General features: G+C 50.0%; 1 protein-coding gene across 1 annotated transcript; it reads right to left on the reverse strand.

Moving 5' to 3' along the window:
- Positions 1-775: 775 nt before the first annotated feature.
- On the reverse strand, positions 776-20223 carry LOC311006477 (D(4) dopamine receptor-like; the record flags this gene model as incomplete). The annotated part of the gene is made up of 6 exons (XM_083999324.1): positions 776-978; positions 2635-2965; positions 4112-4421; positions 4801-4910; positions 19053-19330; positions 20196-20223. The coding sequence occupies 6 exons, from the start codon at positions 20221-20223 to the stop codon at positions 776-778; spliced, it is 1260 nt and encodes a 419-aa protein (XP_083855450.1).
- Between the last annotated feature and the right edge of the window lie 424 nt (positions 20224-20647).

Here is a 20647-nt window from a genome sequence, read left to right on the forward strand (position 1 = left end):
TTTGCACTTCCTTTTCTGCTGCTATGTCCTCTAACACAAGAAGAATACCACAGGAACATGTGAAAAGCACGAAAAACACGATTTTCATGGGAGGGGGTCTTTAAAGGACGACTCGGTGGCGTTGACGTGGTCACGGCGCCATCGTCCTTCAGCCTCTTTAACAACCAGCTCATTAAGCAGCAGCAGCGTTCTCTCACTCTCACTATGAACTCTTTACACCATCAGAACAGTTTGTTCTGTTTCATTTACAAGTGCAGGTCGACTTGAAGTATTCATAGACGGGTCCGGGGGGGCGTTTTGACCTTCCCATATCAGAAACCCTACAACAGCTACATCTTTACATCTTTACAGCCCGACGTCTGAGCTACGTTTAGAGAGTTTTTGAGAATGTTCAAAAAAAGCAAATCATTTTTCCTAAGAAGAAGAAAAGAAGAAAAACTATTTGAAAAACAACAGAGTCTTCTCCTCCAGGTCCAGGTCCAGGTCCAGGTCCAGGTCCACAATGGAAATAAGCTGATGGCTTTTTTGTGTTTTTATCCCTTTGGCAGAGGTTGTGTCGACTTATGTTGTCTGTTGTCAATAAAGATGTCAATCAATCAATCAATCAATCAATCAATCAATCAATCAATCAATCAATCAATCAATCAATCAATCAATCAATCAATCAATCAATCAATCAATCAATCAATCAAAAGGTCCAGGACCAGGTCCAGGTCCAGGACCAGGACCAGGACCAGGTCCAGGTCCAGGTCCAGGTCCAGGTCCCGGTCCAGGTTCAGGTCTGACAGCACAGCAGCCGGTGGAAGACGTTCCTGAACTCGGCGTTGAAGGCCGTGTAAATTATGGGATTCACAGCACTGTTGAGGTAGCCCAGCCACGTTACCACGGAGATGAGGGTGGGGCTGATGTCACACGACTGACACCACACCTTGGTGACGTGGATGACGAAGAATGGCGTCCAACAGGCCAGAAACACTCCTGAGACACAGACACACAGAGACAGAGGGTCAATTCCTGCCCAATCTCAAGAAATCATTTAACAGCTTTTCATTTTGCTGGTTGCCGCGAGATGCATTCTGGGAAACTTGTCATAGCCCTCCGTTTGAAGGTCCAGATAGCCCGACCACTTCCCCCTAACCCTCTGTCCTAACGGGAATTGGGACACCCCTACCCCTACACGGGAACACGCAAAACGGAGGGGTAGGGCCAAGGGGGGAAATGGGATTGGGCCTAAGAATTGACCCTTCGCATAAGCCCCGCCCCCTTGGTTACTGTTGCTACGGCGGGCAAGCTTTCACTCCCAGCCATGCTCCTGGCAGTATTTGGTATCGATTTCAAAGGAAATATCAGCAAATGTCTGGATAAACTGTTCTGAGATAATAGAGAGAAGAAGTCACAAAGATCATTCAGAGTTTTCAGTGACGTGACTCGCGCAGGACGATGAAACATCTGTTCAACGACAGGACTGGACAATGTACAGAGCAGCAGTAAGGACCGGTAATTTTACCGTCTATCAACCCACCAAGACTTACGTCATCTCACTGGTCATGAAACGTTGTCAAACTGCAAGTTTTGGGGCGATTGTGAACCACATACAGCTTTCGCTGCTGTTTTTTTCTCCCACCGCTGTATCAGTCAGTGAAAGCAGTCCCTGCCTGGAGGATCCCTCGCCTAAAAGCCCAGGTAAAAGCCCTAAAAGCCCTAAAAGCCCAGGTAAAAGCCCTAAAGCCCAGGTAAAAGCCCTAAAAGCCCAGTTAAAAGCCCTAACAGCCCTAACAGCCCAGGTAAAAGCCCTAAAAGCCCTAACAGCCCAGGTAAAAGCCCTAAAAGCCCATGTAAAAGCCCTAAAAGCCCAGGTAAAAGCCCTAAAAGCCCATGTAAAAGCCCTAACAGCCCAGGTAAAAGCCCTAAAAGCCCATGTAAAAGCCCTAAAAGCCCAGGTAAAAGCCCTAACAGCCCAGATAAAAGCCCTAGAAGCCCAGATAAAAGCCCTAGAAGCCCATGTAAAAGCCCTAAAAGCCCAGGTAAAAGCCCTAAAAGTACAGCTGTCATTTCGGAGGTGAACATATGGTTATCACCATATTTACACTTGCTCAAGTCAAAAAAAAAAGTCCGCTCGTATCTGAACATCTCTATATTGCTGCTGCCGCCGCCGCCACCGCCGTAGTAGCAGCAGCAGCAACAACATCCTTCTCTACAAACAAATGTTTTTCGTCCTAGTCTCAAAATGTGTCCACAAAAGCAAACGTAATGACTCACTGCGGAGAGCTTGCCAGGCCTATAGTTACGGTTGCTAACGTAGGATTGGACAATAGCCGTTTGTGGGAGGAGTTGGCGAAGGGTCAATTGGAATGGGCTCTATGCACAGCTCCACCACTTCCTGAATTGAAGGCAGCTCCTTCATTTCCTGTCTTACATTATTGGACCAACTGATGAATCCAGGTGTGTCTGAGTAGTCACAATGGTGAGACACACCTGGATTCATCAGTTGGTCCAATAATGTAAGACAGGAAATGAAGGAGCTGCCTTAAATTCAGGAAGTAGTGGAGCTGTGCATAGAGCCCATTGGGCAGTACTGGTTCTGGTTCTGGTTGTGGTTGTGGTTGTGGTTGTGGTTGTGGTTGTGCTACTCACCGACGACGACGGGCAGCACCTTCATGGCCTTACGCTCCCGCCCGCTGACTCTGCTGCTCTTGCTGTTCCTTCTTCTTCCTCTCTTCTTGTTGCTGCTGCTGCTGTTCTTGGTCACGACACTGTTCTCTCTGCTCAGTCCGTCTGCATCTCCATCCCTCCGCTCCGTCCCCTCGCCGTCCGACACGCTGTCCATCTGGGTCACCACCACGTCCCCATCCTGACACTTCTCCTCCTTAACCGGGGTTACCGGGGTTACCGGGGGCATCGTCGTCGTGGGGCCGGTCGCCACGGCGTCCCTCTCTACTTTAGCTCGCCGTAGGGCATAGATATTCTCCATAAAGTGCTGAAAAATAATCATTTTCATTAGAATTTGTCAGGCGAACAGTAGTAGTTTTTTTTTGTCTTGGGATGTTGAGGGTGATATCTTAAAATCGAGTTGCAACAAACCCCAGAATCTTTTTTTCCTGCCTCCCCCTATGTGTCAAGATACTCTCTGCCAAATGTTATAGTTGTATGACTATTTATGCCATTGTAGTACCTAAATATTTGCATTTACATCATTTCACCAGCAAAACGACCCCAGAAAGGGGTTTTGTCCCCTGTAGCTTTCCAGCAGCTAGTTGACCGGGTTGTCCACCCAGGTTTTAATCCTTCAACTTCCTACAGATCATTTCTGCTGTCAAACCTTTTACAACGCTCCCTGTCTGTTCTCCAAAAAACTGGGATTTTGCCCCCTGGTATAGACCGAATCTCCTTGTTGTTGACATTCTACTTCCTGGTAGAAAACCAGTTGTAATTTGAATGAGATCAATAGTAACAAACGAGAGTTTAGCTATATATCATATTTTTCACGCCCTATCACTTGTGTTGCTATGTGTTGTATTTATTCAGTTTGGGGGAATCACAGTGTCTAGAAAGCATCAGTGGCTCAGCTGACAGGGACAGCTAACGGTAGCTAAGCTAACGGTAGCTAAGCTAACGGTAGCTAAGCTAACAGCCGTAGCTAAGCTAACAGCAGGACGTCAGCTGTTAAAACCCTCCCGTTGTGGGACACGACATGAAACTACTCCAGTTAGCTCAGTCATGTTGGAACTCAGATATCCGCTGGAGAAAATATTTTTTCATGGAGCGTTTATTGAGTCACTGAGTTATTAAAGTTAAACAGGTAGCTAACCGTTAGCCCGGCTAATCTATGATAACCATGACTAATTACAAAAATGTGCACACAGAAATAGTAATGTTTGTCCAATCATTGGTTTTATAAACTTTACAAACATCAGATTAGTCTAAACGGTGATATAGTGACGTGAAAAATTAGATAAATATAGTGAAACTCTCGTCCGTCACTATTGTTCTCATGCTGGTTTTCTACCAGGAAGTAGTTGTAAACAACAAGGAGATTTGTTCTATGGTTATAGGTCTCATGAGGGATCAGGGAGGTTGTAGTTGTGTTAATTAAAGCCGTGAGTGAGTGGACGGTCGAGTCGGCTCGACGCACCTGAGACCGGCTGCGACCGCCCCAGCGCCGCAGTCCTCTGAACATCCAATAATACAAGCAGAGCATGACGGGACAGGGCAGGAAGAAGGAGCAGATGGACGAGTAGACGACGAAGCGCTCGTCCTCCAGTCGACACACGCTGGGGTCTCGACCCGGGACCCGGTTCAGACCGAACACCACCGGACTGGCCACGCCCAGAGAGAGAACCCACGTAGCAGCGATGAGCAGCAGCTGGCGAAGACTGAACTGGTTCCTGTTGTACTGCAGAGGGACCACCACCGCTACGTACCTAGGGGAGAGTGGGGTAATGTGAGACACCCCCTATATCTAGAAAACGGAACACAATTATGTCATGTGACCATTATGTTTTCAAGCCCCTTCCATTTCCCCATGGCCATGAAGGAGAGGACCTCATGATGCTGTGGAAAGCATGTTTTTTTCACAAAAATATGATTATTGCATGTAAAAGTAAATGTTCTTGCTGTCAACTTGAAATTTACGCACTGCACAAGTAAGTGCACTTGCTCATAGTGTACTGCAAATAAGTGCACTATGAGAAGTATGTGAAGAGAAGTATTTCTGCTACCCTTTGAGGCAATAAATCTATCTATCTATCTATCTATCTATCTATCTATCTATCTATCTATCAAGACTGCAGGTGGACTCACCTGTCCACGCTGATGGCACACAGGTTGAGGATGGAGGCCGTGCACAGCATCACGTCCATGGTCATCAGAGCGTCACACACGTAGAAGCTCAACGTCCAGATCCCCAGAAACTGGAGAGACACACACACAATGAACTCAGTTACACAACACCAGCAACAACAAGCAACATGACAGAAAGGGAAACGGAGTTACACAACACCAGCAACACGACAGAAAGGGAAACAGGAGAAGCATAAAGCCCCCATCACCATTCACAATACATTCATTTCATCACAATGTTTCTTTCTTAACATGTGTGATACAACAGCAGAGCAGCCAGACCAGAATAACCTTAAACCTCTTTCTCTGGGTTTAAATCCATTTATAAATGTCTAGAACAGAGTTTCATATTTCTTTTTGAAAAGCCCACAACTAGTTTCTTGATGTTTTAACCTCATCATCTAGTTTGTTCCACTGTTTGACACCAGTGACTGAGACAAGTCTCCTCTGTTCTTTGGCTTTTCACACCAAGTACGTTGTAGATTTAATGTGCATGGAGGTTTTATCTGGGTGGACAGTCTATTTATTTATTTATTTATTATGTTTTATTGGGTTTTTTATCTTTAGTATTTTATATGTTTATTGTGTTTTATTTTGCTGCACAGCCCTAAACCTTAGTGTTTATTTTAAAGGTGCCATATGTAAGAATGTGGCCAAAAACAGTTACTGCAGTGAAATTCAAAACACAGCAATCTGATTTTTTCTCCCAGTCGTAGCAGCAGCTCAGTGGACCAGACCGTGACTGGGAGAGAGCGCTAGGGGGCGCTACATGCCAACACGTAAACATAAACATAAACATGATTTGCAGTCTGCAAAAAAAGGTTTTTAATGCAAATACTCTGGCTGTGCTATTGTTGTTGGTGAGTTCATCATGTTATATGAACATTATTCCTGAGTCTCTGTGACATATTAGGAGGATTTTACAGCCAGTTGCTTTAGATTTCTTACATATTGTCCTACCTTTAAGACTGTGCTTTCTGAATAAATTGTGTTGTGTTGTGTTGTTGTGTTGTGTTGTGTTGTGTTGTGTTGTGTTGTGTTGTGTTGTGTTGTGCTGTGCTGTGCTGTGTTGTGTTGTGTTGTGTTGTGTTGTGCTGTGCTGTGCTGTGCTGTGCTGTGCTGTGCTGTGCTGTGCTGTGCTGTGCTGTGCTGTGCTGTGCTGTGCTGTGCTGTGCTGTGCTGTGCTGTGCTGTGCTGTGCTGTGCTGTGCTGTGTTGTGTTGTGCTGTGCTGTGCTGTGCTGTGCTGTGCTGTGCTGTGCTGTGCTGTGCTGTGCTGTGTTGTGTTGTGTTGTGTTGTGTTGTGTTGTGTTGTGTTGTGCTGTGCTGTGTTGTGTTGTGTTGTGTTGTGTTGTGTTGTGTTGTGCTGTGCTGTGCTGTGCTGTGCTGTGTTGTGTTGTGTTGTGTTGTGTTGTGTTGTGCTGTGCTGTGCTGTGCTGTGCTGTGCTGTGCTGTGTTGTGTTGTGTTGTGCTGTGTTGTGTTGTGTTGTGTTGTGTTGTGTTGTGTTGTGTTGTGTTGTGTTGTGCTGTGCTGTGTTGTGTTGTGCTGTGCTGTGCTGTGTTGTGTTGTGCTGTGCTGTGCTGTGCTGTGTTGTGTTGTGTTGTGCTGTGTCGTGTTGTGTCGTGTTGTGTGTTGTCGTGTTGTGTTGTGTCGTGTCGTGTCGTGTTGTGTCGTGTCGTGTCGTGTCGTGTCGTGTCGTGTCGTGTCGTGTCGTGTTGTGTGTTGTCGTGTTGTGTCGTGTCGTGTCGTGTCGTGTCGTGTTGTGTCGTGTTGTGTGTTGTCGTGTTGTGTCGTGTCGTGTCGTGTCGTGTCGTGTCGTGTCGTGTCGTGTTGTGTTGTGTCGTGTCGTGTCGTGTTGTGTTGTGTTGTGTCGTGTCGTGTTGTGTCGTGTTGTGTGTTGTCGTGTTGTGTCGTGTCGTGTTGTGTCGTGTCGTGTTGTGTGTTGTCGTGTTGTGTCGTGTCGTGTCGTGTCGTGTCGTGTCGTGTCGTGTCGTGTCGTGTCGTGTCGTGTCGTGTCGTGTCGTGTCGTGCTGTGCTGTGCTGTGTTGTGTTGTGTCGTGCTGTGCTGTGCTGTGCTGTGCTGTGTTGTGTTGTGTTGTGTTGTGTTGTGTTGTGTTGTGCTGTGCTGTGTTGTGTTGTGTTGTGTCGTGTCGTGCTGTGCTGTGCTGTGTTGTGTTGTGTTGTGTTGTGTTGTGTTGTGCTGTGCTGTGCTGTGTTGTGTTGTGTTGTGTTGTGTCGTGTCGTGCTGTGCTGTGTTGTGTTGTGTTGTGTTGTGTTGTGTTGTGCTGTGCTGTGCTGTGTTGTGTTGTGTTGTGTTGTGTTGTGTCGTGTCGTGCTGTGTCGTGTTGTGTCGTGTTGTGTGTTGTCGTGTTGTGTTGTGTTGTGTTGTGTTGTGTTGTGCTGTGTCGTGTCGTGTTGTGTCGTGTCGTGCTGTGTCGTGTTGTGTCGTGTTGTGTGTTGTCGTGTTGTGTTGTGTCGTGTCGTGTCGTGTCGTGTCGTGTCGTGTTGTGTGTTGTCGTGTCGTGTCGTGTTGTGTGTTGTCGTGTCGTGTCGTGTCGTGTCGTGTCGTGTCGTGTCGTGTTGTGTGTTGTCGTGTCGTGTCGTGTTGTGTGTTGTCGTGTCGTGTCGTGTCGTGTCGTGTCGTGTTGTGTGTTGTCGTGTCGTGTCGTGTTGTGTAGTGTCGTGTCGTGTCGTGTCGTGTCGTGTCGTGTCGTGTCGTGTTGTGTCGTGTTGTGTGTTGTCGTGTTGTGTCGTGTCGTGTCGTGTCGTGTTGTGTCGTGTCGTGTTGTGTGTTGTCGTGTTGTGTTGTGTCGTGTCGTGTCGTGTTGTGTCGTGTTGTGTGTTGTCGTGTCGTGTCGTGTCGTGTCGTGTCGTGTCGTGTAGTGTTGTGTCGTGTTGTGTCGTGTCGTGTAGTGTTGTGTCGTGTTGTGTCGTGTCGTGTTGTGTCGTGTTGTGTCGTGTCGTGTAGTGTTGTGTCGTGTTGTGTCGTGTCGTGTCGTGTCGTGTCGTGTCGTGTTGTGTGTTGTCGTGTTGTGTTGTGTCGTGTCGTGTCGTGTCGTGTCGTGTCGTGTTGTGTGTTGTCGTGTTGTGTCGTGTCGTGTCGTGTCGTGCTGTGCTGTGCTGTGTTGTGTCGTGTCGTGCTGTGCTGTGCTGTGCTGTGTTGTGTTGTGTTGTGTTGTGTTGTGTTGTGTTGTGCTGTGCTGTGCTGTGTTGTGTTGTGTTGTGTTGTGTTGTGTTGTGTTGTGCTGTGCTGTGCTGTGTTGTGTTGTGTCGTGTCGTGCTGTGCTGTGTTGTGTTGTGTTGTGTTGTGTTGTGTTGTGTTGTGCTGTGCTGTGTTGTGTTGTGTTGTGTTGTGTCGTGTCGTGCTGTGTCGTGTTGTGTTGTGTCGTGTTGTGTGTTGTCGTGTTGTGTTGTGTTGTGTTGTGTTGTGTCGTGTTGTGTGTTGTCGTGTTGTGTTGTGTTGTGTTGTGTTGTGTTGTGCTGTGTCGTGTCGTGTTGTGTCGTGTCGTGCTGTGTCGTGTTGTGTCGTGTTGTGTGTTGTCGTGTTGTGTTGTGTTGTGCTGTGCTGTGTTGTGTTGTGTTGTGTTGTGTCGTGTCGTGCTGTGTCGTGTTGTGTCGTGTTGTGTGTTGTCGTGTTGTGTTGTGTCGTGTCGTGTCGTGTCGTGTCGTGTCGTGTTGTGTGTTGTCGTGTCGTGTCGTGTTGTGTGTTGTCGTGTCGTGTTGTGTGTTGTCGTGTCGTGTCGTGTCGTGTCGTGTTGTGTTGTGTCGTGTCGTGTCGTGTCGTGTCGTGTCGTGTCGTGTTGTGTGTTGTCGTGTCGTGTCGTGTCGTGTCGTGTCGTGTTGTGTGTTGTCGTGTCGTGTCGTGTCGTGTAGTGTCGTGTCGTGTCGTGTCGTGTCGTGTCGTGTCGTGTTGTGTCGTGTCGTGTCGTGTCGTGTCGTGTCGTGTCGTGTCGTGTCGTGTCGTGTCGTGTCGTGTCGTGTTGTGTCGTGTTGTGTGTTGTCGTGTTGTGTCGTGTCGTGTCGTGTCGTGTTGTGTCGTGTCGTGTTGTGTGTTGTCGTGTTGTGTTGTGTCGTGTCGTGTCGTGTTGTGTCGTGTTGTGTGTTGTCGTGTCGTGTCGTGTCGTGTCGTGTCGTGTCGTGTAGTGTTGTGTCGTGTTGTGTCGTGTCGTGTAGTGTTGTGTCGTGTTGTGTCGTGTTGTGTGTTGTCGTGTCGTGTCGTGTCGTGTCGTGTCGTGTCGTGTCGTGTTGTGTGTTGTCGTGTCGTGTCGTGTTGTGTCGTGTTGTGTGTTGTCGTGTCGTGTCGTGTCGTGTCGTGTCGTGTCGTGTCGTGTCGTGTTGTGTCGTGTTGTGTCGTGTTGTGTGTTGTCGTGTCGTGTCGTGTCGTGTCGTGTCGTGTAGTGTTGTGTCGTGTCGTGTCGTGTCGTGTCGTGTCGTGTCGTGTCGTGTCGTGTCGTGTCGTGTAGTGTTGTGTCGTGCTGTGTTGTGTCGTGTCGTGTTGTGTCGTGTTGTGTGTTGTCGTGTCGTGTCGTGTCGTGTCGTGTTGTGTTGTGTTGTGTCGTGTCGTGTGTTGTCGTGTCGTGTCGTGTCGTGTCGTGTCGTGTTGTGTCGTGTCGTGTCGTGTCGTGTCGTGTGTTGTCGTGTCGTGTCGTGTCGTGCTGTGTCGTGTTGTGTCGTGTTGTGTGTTGTCGTGTTGTGTTGTGTCGTGTCGTGTCGTGTCGTGTCGTGTCGTGTCGTGTTGTGTGTTGTCGTGTCGTGTCGTGTCGTGTCGTGTCGTGTTGTGTCGTGTTGTGTCGTGTTGTGTGTTGTCGTGTTGTGTTGTGTCGTGTCGTGTCGTGTCGTGTCGTGTCGTGTTGTGTCGTGTTGTGTGTTGTCGTGTTGTGTTGTGTCGTGTCGTGTCGTGTCGTGTCGTGTCGTGTCGTGTTGTGTGTTGTCGTGTCGTGTCGTGTCGTGTCGTGTCGTGTCGTGTGTTGTCGTGTCGTGTCGTGTCGTGTCGTGTCGTGTTGTGTTGTGTCGTGTCGTGTCGTGTCGTGTCGTGTCGTGTCGTGTTGTGTGTTGTCGTGTCGTGTCGTGTTGTGTCGTGTTGTGTCGTGTTGTGTGTTGTCGTGTCGTGTCGTGTTGTGTTGTGTTGTGTTGTGTCGTGTTGTGTCGTGTTGTGTCGTGTCGTGTTGTGTCGTGTTGTGTCGTGTTGTGTCGTGTCGTGTTGTGTTGTGTCGTGTCGTGTTGTGTCGTGTTGTGTCGTGTTGTGTGTTGTCGTGTCGTGTCGTGTTGTGTTGTGTTGTGTCGTGTTGTGTCGTGTCGTGTCGTGTCGTGTCGTGTCGTGTCGTGTTGTGTCGTGCTGTGTTGTGTCGTGTCGTGTCGTGTCGTGTCGTGTCGTGTCGTGTCGTGTCGTGTCGTGTCGTGCTGTGTTGTGTTGTGTTGTGTCGTGTTGTGTCGTGTCGTGTCGTGTCGTGTTGTGTCGTGTTGTGTTGTGTTGTGTTGTGTCGTGTCGTGTCGTGTCGTGTCGTGTCGTGTTGTGTCGTGTTGTGTCGTGTTGTGTGTTGTCGTGTCGTGTCGTGTCGTGTCGTGTCGTGTCGTGTCGTGTCGTGTCGTGTTGTGTGTTGTCGTGTCGTGTCGTGTTGTGTTGTGTTGTGTTGTGTCGTGTTGTGTCGTGTCGTGTCGTGTCGTGTTGTGTCGTGTTGTGTGTTGTCGTGTCGTGTCGTGTCGTGTTGTGTTGTGTTGTGTTGTGTCGTGTCGTGTCGTGTCGTGTCGTGTCGTGTTGTGTCGTGTTGTGTCGTGTTGTGTGTTGTCGTGTCGTGTCGTGTCGTGTCGTGTCGTGTCGTGTCGTGTCGTGTCGTGCTGTGTAGTGTTGTGTTGTGTCGTGTCGTGTCGTGTCGTGTCGTGTCGTGCTGTGTAGTGTTGTGTTGTGTCGTGTAGTGTCGTGTCGTGTCGTGTCGTGCTGTGTTGTGTAGTGTTGTGTCGTGTCGTGTTGTGTCATGTCGTGCTGTGTAGTGTTGTGTTGTGTCGTGTCGTGTCGTGTCGTGTCGTGTCGTGTCGTGTTGTGTTGTGTTGTGTTGTGTCGTGCTGTGTTGTGTAGTGTTGTGTCGTGTCGTGTCGTGTCGTGTCGTGTCGTGTCGTGTTGTGTCGTGCTGTGTTGTGTCGTGTCGTGTCGTGTCGTGTCGTGTCGTGTCGTGTCGTGTCGTGCTGTGTTGTGTTGTGTTGTGTGTTGTCGTGTCGTGTCGTGTCGTGTCGTGTTGTGTCGTGTTGTGTCGTGTTGTGTGTTGTCGTGTCGTGTCGTGTCGTGTCGTGTCGTGTAGTGTTGTGTCGTGTCGTGTCGTGTCGTGTCGTGTCGTGTCGTGTCGTGTCGTGTCGTGTCGTGTAGTGTTGTGTCGTGCTGTGTTGTGTCGTGTCGTGTTGTGTCGTGTTGTGTGTTGTCGTGTCGTGTCGTGTCGTGTCGTGTTGTGTTGTGTTGTGTCGTGTCGTGTTGTGTCGTGTTGTGTGTTGTCGTGTCGTGTCGTGTCGTGTCGTGTTGTGTCGTGTTGTGTCGTGTTGTGTGTTGTCGTGTCGTGTCGTGTCGTGTCGTGTCGTGTAGTGTTGTGTCGTGTCGTGTCGTGTCGTGTCGTGTCGTGTCGTGTCGTGTCGTGTCGTGTCGTGTAGTGTTGTGTCGTGCTGTGTTGTGTCGTGTCGTGTTGTGTCGTGTTGTGTGTTGTCGTGTCGTGTCGTGTCGTGTCGTGTTGTGTTGTGTTGTGTCGTGTCGTGTTGTGTCGTGTTGTGTGTTGTCGTGTCGTGTCGTGTCGTGTCGTGTTGTGTTGTGTCGTGTCGTGTCGTGTCGTGTCGTGTCGTGTCGTGCTGTGTTGTGTTGTGTTGTGTGTTGTCGTGTCGTGTCGTGTCGTGTTGTGTCGTGTCGTGTCGTGTCGTGTCGTGCTGTGTTGTGTTGTGTTGTGTGTTGTCGTGTCGTGTCGTGTCGTGTCGTGTCGTGTCGTGTCGTGTCGTGTCGTGCTGTGTCGTGTCGTGTCGTGTCGTGTCGTGTCGTGTCGTGTCGTGTTGTGTCGTGCTGTGTTGTGTAGTGTTGTGTTGTGTCGTGTCGTGTCGTGTCGTGTCGTGTCGTGTCGTGTCGTGTCGTGTTGTGTCGTGCTGTGTTGTGTCGTGTCGTGTCGTGTCGTGTCGTGTCGTGTCGTGTCGTGCTGTGTTGTGTTGTGTTGTGTCGTGTTGTGTGTTGTCGTGTCGTGTCGTGTTGTGTCGTGTTGTGTGTTGTCGTGTCGTGTCGTGTCGTGTCGTGTCGTGCTGTGTTGTGTTGTGTTGTGTCGTGTCGTGTCGTGTCGTGTCGTGTTGTGTTGTGTTGTGTTGTGTCGTGTTGTGTGTTGTCGTGTCGTGTCGTGTCGTGTCGTGTCGTGTTGTGTGTTGTCGTGTCGTGTCGTGCTGTGTTGTGTTGTGTTGTGTGTTGTCGTGTCGTGTCGTGTCGTGTTGTGTCGTGTTGTGTCGTGTCGTGTCGTGCTGTGTTGTGTTGTGTGTTGTCGTGTCGTGTCGTGTCGTGTCGTGTCGTGTCGTGTCGTGCTGTGTTGTGTTGTGTTGTGTGTTGTCGTGTCGTGTCGTGTCGTGTCGTGTCGTGTCGTGTCGTGTCGTGTCGTGCTGTGTCGTGTCGTGTCGTGTCGTGTCGTGCTGTGTCGTGTCGTGTCGTGTCGTGTCGTGTTGTGTCGTGCTGTGTTGTGTAGTGTTGTGTTGTGTCGTGTCGTGTCGTGTCGTGTCGTGTCGTGTCGTGTCGTGTCGTGTCGTGTCGTGTCGTGTCGTGCTGTGTTGTGTCGTGTCGTGTCGTGTCGTGTCGTGTCGTGCTGTGTTGTGTTGTGTTGTGTTGTGTTGTGTCGTGTTGTGTGTTGTCGTGTCGTGTCGTGTTGTGTCGTGTTGTGTGTTGTCGTGTCGTGTCGTGTCGTGTCGTGTCGTGCTGTGTTGTGTTGTGTTGTGTGTTGTCGTGTCGTGTCGTGTCGTGTTGTGTTGTGTTGTGTTGTGTCGTGTTGTGTGTTGTCGTGTCGTGTCGTGTCGTGTCGTGTTGTGTGTTGTCGTGTCGTGTTGTGTCGTGTCGTGTCGTGTCGTGTCGTGTCGTGTCGTGTCGTGTCGTGCTGTGTTGTGTCGTGTCGTGTCGTGTCGTGTCGTGTCGTGTCGTGTCGTGCTGTGTTGTGTTGTGTTGTGTCGTGTTGTGTGTTGTCGTGTCGTGTCGTGTTGTGTCGTGTTGTGTGTTGTCGTGTCGTGTCGTGTCGTGTCGTGTCGTGCTGTGTTGTGTTGTGTTGTGTGTTGTCGTGTCGTGTCGTGTCGTGTTGTGTTGTGTTGTGTTGTGTCGTGTTGTGTGTTGTCGTGTCGTGTCGTGTCGTGTCGTGTTGTGTGTTGTCGTGTCGTGTTGTGTCGTGTTGTGTAGTGTTGTGTCGTGTCGTGTCGTGTTGTGTCATGTCGTGCTGTGTAGTGTTGTGTGTTGTCGTGTCGTGTCGTGTCGTGTCGTGTTGTGTGTTGTTGTGTCGTGTCGTGCTGTGCTGTGCTGTGCTGTGTTGTGTTGTGTTGTGTTGTGTTGTGTTGTGTTGTGCTGTGTTGTGCTGTGCTGTGCTGTGTTGTGTTGTGTTGTGTTGTGTTGTGTTGTGTTGTGCTGTGCTGTGCTGTGTTGTGTTGTGTCGTGTCGTGCTGTGCTGTGTTGTGTTGTGTTGTGTTGTGTTGTGTTGTGTTGTGCTGTGCTGTGCTGTGTTGTGTTGTGTTGTGTTGTGCTGTGCTGTGTTGTGTTGTGTTGTGTTGTGTCGTGTCGTGCTGTGTCGTGTTGTGTTGTGTCGTGTTGTGTGTTGTCGTGTTGTGTTGTGTTGTGTTGTGTTGTGTCGTGTTGTGTGTTGTCGTGTTGTGTTGTGTTGTGTTGTGTTGTGTTGTGCTGTGTCGTGTCGTGTTGTGTCGTGTCGTGCTGTGTCGTGTTGTGTCGTGTTGTGTGTTGTCGTGTTGTGTTGTGTTGTGCTGTGCTGTGTTGTGTTGTGTTGTGTTGTGTCGTGTCGTGCTGTGTCGTGTTGTGTCGTGTTGTGTGTTGTCGTGTTGTGTTGTGTCGTGTCGTGTCGTGTCGTGTCGTGTCGTGTTGTGTGTTGTCGTGTCGTGTCGTGTTGTGTGTTGTCGTGTCGTGTCGTGTTGTGTGTTGTCGTGTCGTGTCGTGTCGTGTCGTGTTGTGTTGTGTCGTGTCGTGTCGTGTCGTGTCGTGTCGTGTCGTGTCGTGTCGTGTTGTGTGTTGTCGTGTCGTGTCGTGTCGTGTCGTGTCGTGTTGTGTGTTGTCGTGTCGTGTCGTGTTGTGTAGTGTCGTGTCGTGTCGTGTCGTGTCGTGTCGTGTCGTGTCGTGTCGTGTCGTGTCGTGTCGTGTCGTGTTGTGTGTTGTCGTGTCGTGTCGTGTCGTGTCGTGTTGTGTCGTGTCGTGTCGTGTCGTGTTGTGTAGTGTCGTGTCGTGTCGTGTCGTGTCGTGTCGTGTCGTGTCGTGTCGTGTCGTGTCGTGTCGTGTCGTGTTGTGTGTTGTCGTGTCGTGTCGTGTCGTGTCGTGTTGTGTCGTGTCGTGTCGTGTCGTGTCGTGTGTTGTCGTGTCGTGTCGTGTCGTGCTGTGTCGTGTTGTGTCGTGTTGTGTGTTGTCGTGTTGTGTTGTGTCGTGTCGTGTCGTGTCGTGTCGTGTCGTGTCGTGTTGTGTGTTGTCGTGTCGTGTCGTGTCGTGTCGTGTCGTGTTGTGTCGTGTTGTGTCGTGTTGTGTGTTGTCGTGTTGTGTTGTGTCGTGTCGTGTCGTGTCGTGTCGTGTCGTGTTGTGTCGTGTTGTGTGTTGTCGTGTTGTGTTGTGTCGTGTCGTGTCGTGTCGTGTCGTGTCGTGTCGTGTTGTGTGTTGTCGTGTCGTGTCGTGTCGTGTCGTGTCGTGTCGTGTGTTGTCGTGTCGTGTCGTGTCGTGTCGTGTCGTGTTGTGTTGTGTCGTGTCGTGTCGTGTCGTGTCGTGTCGTGTCGTGTTGTGTGTTGTCGTGTCGTGTCGTGTTGTGTCGTGTTGTGTCGTGTTGTGTGTTGTCGTGTCGTGTCGTGTTGTGTTGTGTTGTGTTGTGTCGTGTTGTGTCGTGTTGTGTCGTGTCGTGTTGTGTCGTGTTGTGTCGTGTTGTGTCGTGTCGTGTTGTGTTGTGTCGTGTCGTGTCGTGTCGTGTTGTGTCGTGTTGTGTGTTGTCGTGTCGTGTCGTGTTGTGTTGTGTTGTGTTGTGTCGTGTCGTGTCGTGTTGTGTCGTGTCGTGTCGTGTCGTGTTGTGTCGTGTTGTGTGTTGTCGTGTCGTGTCGTGTCGTGTTGTGTTGTGTTGTGTTGTGTCGTGTCGTGTCGTGTCGTGTCGTGTCGTGTTGTGTCGTGTTGTGTTGTGTCGTGTCGTGTCGTGTTGTGTCGTGTTGTGTGTTGTCGTGTCGTGTCGTGTCGTGTCGTGTCGTGTTGTGTCGTGTTGTGTCGTGTCGTGTTGTGTCGTGTTGTGTCGTGTCGTGTCGTGTTGTGTTGTGTCGTGTCGTGTCGTGTCGTGTCGTGTCGTGTTGTGTCGTGTTGTGTGTTGTCGTGTTGTGTTGTGTCGTGTTGTGTCGTGTCGTGTCGTGTCGTGTCGTGTCGTGTCGTGTTGTGTGTTGTCGTGTCGTGTCGTGTCGTGTCGTGTCGTGTCGTGTGTTGTCGTGTCGTGTCGTGTCGTGTCGTGTCGTGTCGTGTCGTGTCGTGTCGTGCTGTGTTGTGTCGTGTCGTGTCGTGTCGTGTCGTGTCGTGTCGTGTCGTGTCGTGTCGTGTTGTGTCGTGCTGTGTTGTGTCGTGTCGTGTCGTGTCGTGTCGTGTCGTGTCGTGTCGTGTCGTGTCGTGTCGTGCTGTGTTGTGTTGTGTTGTGTCGTGTTGTGTCGTGTCGTGTCGTGTCGTGTTGTGTCGTGTTGTGTGTTGTCGTGTCGTGTCGTGTTGTGTTGTGTTGTGTTGTGTCGTGTTGTGTCGTGTCGTGTCGTGTCGTGTTGTGTCGTGTTGTGTGTTGTCGTGTCGTGTCGTGTCGTGTTGTGTTGTGTTGTGTTGTGTCGTGTCGTGTCGTGTCGTGTCGTGTCGTGTTGTGTCGTGTTGTGTCGTGTTGTGTGTTGTCGTGTCGTGTCGTGTCGTGTCGTGTCGTGTCGTGTCGTGTCGTGTCGTGTCGTGCTGTGTAGTGTTGTGTTGTGTCGTGTCGTGTCGTGTCGTGTCGTGTCGTGCTGTGTAGTGTTGTGTTGTGTCGTGTAGTGTCGTGTCGTGTCGTGTCGTGCTGTGTTGTGTAGTGTTGTGTCGTGTCGTGTTGTGTCATGTCGTGCTGTGTAGTGTTGTGTTGTGTCGTGTCGTGTCGTGTCGTGTCGTGTCGTGTCGTGTTGTGTTGTGTTGTGTTGTGTCGTGCTGTGTTGTGTAGTGTTGTGTCGTGTCGTGTCGTGTCGTGTCGTGTCGTGTCGTGTCGTGTCGTGTTGTGTCGTGCTGTGTTGTGTCGTGTCGTGTCGTGTCGTGTCGTGTCGTGTCGTGTCGTGTCGTGCTGTGTTGTGTTGTGTTGTGTGTTGTCGTGTCGTGTCGTGTCGTGTCGTGTTGTGTCGTGTTGTGTCGTGTTGTGTGTTGTCGTGTCGTGTCGTGTCGTGTCGTGTCGTGTAGTGTTGTGTCGTGTCGTGTCGTGTCGTGTCGTGTCGTGTCGTGTCGTGTCGTGTCGTGTAGTGTAGTGTTGTGTCGTGCTGTGTTGTGTCGTGTCGTGTTGTGTCGTGTCGTGTCGTGTCGTGTCGTGTCGTGTTGTGTCGTGCTGTGTTGTGTCGTGTCGTGTCGTGTCGTGTCGTGTCGTGTCGTGTCGTGTCGTGTCGTGCTGTGTTGTGTTGTGTCGTGTGTTGTCGTGTCGTGTCGTGTCGTGTTGTGTTGTGTTGTGTTGTGTCGTGTTGTGTCGTGTCGTGTCGTGTCGTGTTGTGTCGTGTTGTGTGTTGTCGTGTCGTGTCGTGTCGTGTTGTGTTGTGTTGTGTTGTGTCGTGTCGTGTCGTGTCGTGTCGTGTCGTGTCGTGTTGTGTCGTGTTGTGTCGTGTTGTGTGTTGTCGTGTCGTGTCGTGTCGTGTCGTGTCGTGTCGTGTCGTGTCGTGCTGTGTAGTGTTGTGTTGTGTCGTGTCGTGTCGTGTCGTGTCGTGTCGTGTCGTGCTGTGTAGTGTTGTGTTGTGTCGTGTAGTGTTGTGTCGTGTCGTGTCGTGCTGTGTTGTGTAGTGTTGTGTCGTGTCGTGTCGTGTTGTGTCATGTCGTGCTGTGTAGTGTTGTGTTGTGTCGTGTCGTGTCGTGTCGTGTCGTGTCGTGTCGTGTCGTGTCGTGTTGTGTCGTGTTGTGTTGTGTCGTGCTGTGTTGTGTAGTGTCGTGTCGTGTCGTGTCGTGTCGTGTTGTGTCGTGTCGTGTCGTGTCGTGTCGTGTCGTGTCGTGTTGTGTTGTGTTGTGTTGTGTCGTGCTGTGTTGTGTAGTGTTGTGTCGTGTCGTGTCGTGTCGTGTCGTGTCGTGTCGTGTCGTGTCGTGTCGTGTCGTGTCGTGCTGTGTTGTGTTGTGTTGTGTGTTGTCGTGTCGTGTCGTGTCGTGTTGTGTTGTGTTGTGTTGTGTCGTGTTGTGTGTTGTCGTGTCGTGTCGTGTCGTGTCGTGTTGTGTGTTGTCGTGTCGTGTCGTGTTGTGTCGTGTTGTGTGTTGTCGTGTCGTGTCGTGTCGTGTCGTGTAGTGTCGTGTCGTGTCGTGTCGTGTCGTGTCGTGTCGTGTCGTGTCGTGTCGTGTCGTGTCGTGTCGTGTGTTGTCGTGTCGTGTCGTGTCGTGTCGTGTCGTGTAGTGTTGTGTCGTGTCGTGTCGTGTCGTGTCGTGTCGTGTCGTGTCGTGTCGTGTCGTGTTGTGTTGTGTTGTGTCGTGTCGTGTCGTGTCGTGTTGTGTTGTGTCGTGCTGTGTTGTGTCGTGTCGTGTCGTGTTGTGTTGTGTCGTGCTGTGTTGTGTAGTGTTGTGTCGTGTCGTGTCGTGTTGTGTCATGTCGTGCTGTGTAGTGTTGTGTTGTGTCGTGTCGTGTCGTGTCGTGTCGTGTCGTGTTGTGTTGTGTTGTGTTGTGTCGTGCTGTGTTGTGTAGTGTTGTGTTGTGTCGTGTTGTGTTGTGTGTCTGACCTCTGTGTAGACGTAGAGCGGCAGCACCAGCACGGCCAGCAGCAGGTCGTTGTGTTGTGTTGTGTTGTGTTGTGTTGTGTTGTGTTGTGTTGTGTTGTGTTGTGTGTCTGTCCTCTGACCTCTGTGTAGACGTAGAGCGGCAGCACCAGCACGGCCAGCAGCAGGTCGTTGTGTTGTGTTGTGTTGTGTTGTGTCGTGTCGTTGTGTTGTGTTGTGTGGTGTCGTGCCGTGTCGTGTTGTGTCGTGTCGTGTTGTGTTGTGTGTCCTCTGACCTCTGTGTAGACGTAGAGCGGCAGCACCAGCACGGCCAGCAGCAGGTCGTTGTGTTGTGTTGTGTTGTTGTGTTGTGTTGTTGTGTTGTGTTGTGTTGTGTTGTGTTGTGTTGTGTTGTGTTGTGTTGTGTTGTGTTGTGTCGTGTCGTGGTGTTGTGTTGTGTTGTGTTGTGTTGTGTAGTGTTGTGTGTCTGTCCTCTGACCTCTGTGTAGACGTAGAGCGGCAGCACCAGCACGGCCAGCAGCAGGTCGGCCACCGCCAGGCTGATGATGAAGTAGTTGTGTTGTGTTGTGTTGTGTTGTGTTGTGTTGTGTTGTGTTGTGTTGTGTTGTGTCGTGTCGTGTCGTTGTGTTGTGTTGTGTTGTTGTGTTGTGTTGTTGTGTTGTGTTGTGTTGTGTTGTGTCGTGTCGTTGTGTGGTGTTGTGTTGTGTTGTTGTGTTGTGTTGTGTGTCTGACCTCTGTGTAGACGTAGAGCGGCAGCACCAGCACGGCCAGCAGCAGGTCGTTGTGTTGTGTTGTGTTGTGTTGTGTCGTGTCGTTGTGTTGTGTTGTGTGGTGTCGTGCCGTGTCGTGTTGTGTCGTGTCGTGTTGTGTTGTGTGTCCTCTGACCTCTGTGTAGACGTAGAGCGGCAGCACCAGCACGGCCAGCAGCAGGTCGTTGTGTTGTGTTGTGTTGTTGTGTTGTGTTGTTGTGTTGTGTTGTGTAGTGTTGTGTGTCTACCTCTGTGTAGACGTAGAGCGGCAGCACCAGCACGGCCAGCAGCAGGTCGTTGTGTTGTGTTGTGTTGTTGTGTTGTGTTGTTGTGTTGTGTTGTGTAGTGTTGTGTGTCTACCTCTGTGTAGACGTAGAGCGGCAGCACCAGCACGGCCAGCAGCAGGTCGGCCACCGCCAGGCTGATGATGAAGTAGTTGGTGGCGGTTTTCAGCGAGCGCTCGGTGAGGACGCTCACACACACCAGCACGTTGCCCATGACGATGACCAGGATGAGCGGCACGCCGAGGACCAGGGCCACGTAGTTGTAGCCGGGGGGGCTGGGGGGGCCACCGGGGGGGCCGGGGGGGCTACCGGGGGGGCCGGGGGGGCCACCGGAGGCCTGCAGCTGCAGCTCAGCTGGAGAAACAGCAATCATTATTTATTAGGGGAGAGTGGGGTAAGTTGAGCCACTTTTTGTATTCAGGATCACTACATCAAGACAATTATAGTTTTGTTGCTAACTAACACATCTGCATATATTTCAGGATGTTTTGATCCCTACAAATTAACAGAATGAGTGTAAATATAACAGTTTTTACAATATAGCATGTTCAAAAAAAGTGGTCTTGTGACTCAAGTTGACCGTAACCCCCCCTTCTTTCCTTCCATCCATCTCCTACCTCCCCCTTTACTTAATATTTCATCTGTCCAGGCTACAGGTGAACACAAACTGCAGGGACTTCCTGCTGAGCCACCAACTCACTGAGATTTGGGGAGTTTTGTAATTACGTGGCATCTTGGGAAGAATCCCAGAGATTTTTCTTTGAAAGTAAAGTTTGGCACAATATAAACAACTTTTCCTGTTTATAGGAACATACTTACTGTAATCACAAACATACAGAATCTTGATTTAATCATTTGGACATATACAGCCAAAATACATTCATTAAGTGTATAGGATAGGTGGCTTAACTTCCCCCTGGCCAAATGGATCAACTTACCCCACAGCTACCTCAGCTTGGGTTTATTGCTCTCACAGCTAAAATGGTGCAGTTTCATGCTAGGTTTACTACCTCATGTTGTAGCTCATAGATACCACAACCCATGTATAAAACATATTTACAATCATCTCTTTTGGTCTAAACACAATTCTCATGAAACTTATGATCGTGACCGGTAGGAGGTTTGTCCCTAGCCAGACACCGTAGGGAGGTCAGCCCCTCCCACTTCCTCATTCCCAAATTGCTGTCAGTATATAAACACACCAGCAAGCAGGACAGACCTCTCCTCTGCTGCTGCTGCGTCCCCATTTCTCCCCCCTCCCGGTGTGATTGTTGGATGTCTTTCTGTGGTAGGCAGGTGTTTTAAATATTGGTGCAAGATGTCATTGTGGTTATGTGCATTTTTATGTTTAGTTTTGTTTGTTTCTAGGTTCTGTTGCTGTTTGATGTAAACCTCGCTCCCACATAGAGCCGTACATCTCGAACCTGTATGCCATGAGGTAAAGCAACAGTTTATTTTGTTTTGGATTGTTTGGCAGGATGTTGTTCACTTAATTTGTTTCTTTCTTTTTTTTACTGACAGACTGCCACTGCTGTTTTGTTTACATTGATTTGTTTGTATTTATTTGTTTGATGAGTACATTTTGTTAGCCTCTATTCCTTTTTTTCTATTTTCCCCCAAGAAATAATAATGATAAATGATTGTTGCAGCAGTACATGTAAGGTTTTAATC

Source organism: Trachurus trachurus (genome assembly GCF_905171665.1).
Source record: "Trachurus trachurus genome assembly, chromosome: 23".
NCBI classification, from domain to species: Eukaryota; Metazoa; Chordata; class Actinopteri; order Carangiformes; family Carangidae; genus Trachurus; species Trachurus trachurus.